Here is a 366-nt window from a genome sequence, read left to right on the forward strand (position 1 = left end):
ACATTATGCCTTCTCTCTTCTCTCTCTTTCCTATCTTGTTTTACTTCTATCCTTCTCAATCTTTTTCTATATTCTTCTGCTTCTTTTTCTCCCGCCATATCCTTACTTCTCCTCCTTTCCCTTTCACTTTCCCATCTCCCTACCTTCTCTATCGCCTCCTGCATTTTATCTTCCTTTTCTTCTATCATCTCCACTCTTTTCTCTATCCTTTCTCTCCTCACCTTCTGCTCCCTCATCTCTTCCTCCCATTTTTTCCTCTCTCCTCTCCATTCCTCTTCTACCCTTCTTCTCTCTTCTCTTTCTTTTCTCATTTCTTCCTTCACTTCTTTTAATTCTTTCATCATTTCCCTTATCATACGTTCCATG

At 39.9% G+C, this 366-nt stretch overlaps 1 protein-coding gene across 1 annotated transcript; it reads right to left on the minus strand.

Annotated features, from left to right (window-relative positions):
* Positions 1–9: 9 nt before the first annotated feature.
* On the minus strand, positions 10–311 carry LOC107193237 (putative uncharacterized protein DDB_G0271982; the record flags this gene model as incomplete). Its single annotated transcript, XM_015582638.1, has 1 exon — positions 10–311. A coding segment is annotated over exon 1 (302 nt), but the record flags the coding sequence as incomplete, so codon positions are not given.
* Between the last annotated feature and the right edge of the window lie 55 nt (positions 312–366).

This window comes from Dufourea novaeangliae, unplaced genomic scaffold, assembly GCF_001272555.1.
Source record: "Dufourea novaeangliae isolate 0120121106 unplaced genomic scaffold, ASM127255v1 C1027388, whole genome shotgun sequence".
Taxonomy (NCBI): domain Eukaryota; kingdom Metazoa; phylum Arthropoda; class Insecta; order Hymenoptera; family Halictidae; genus Dufourea; species Dufourea novaeangliae.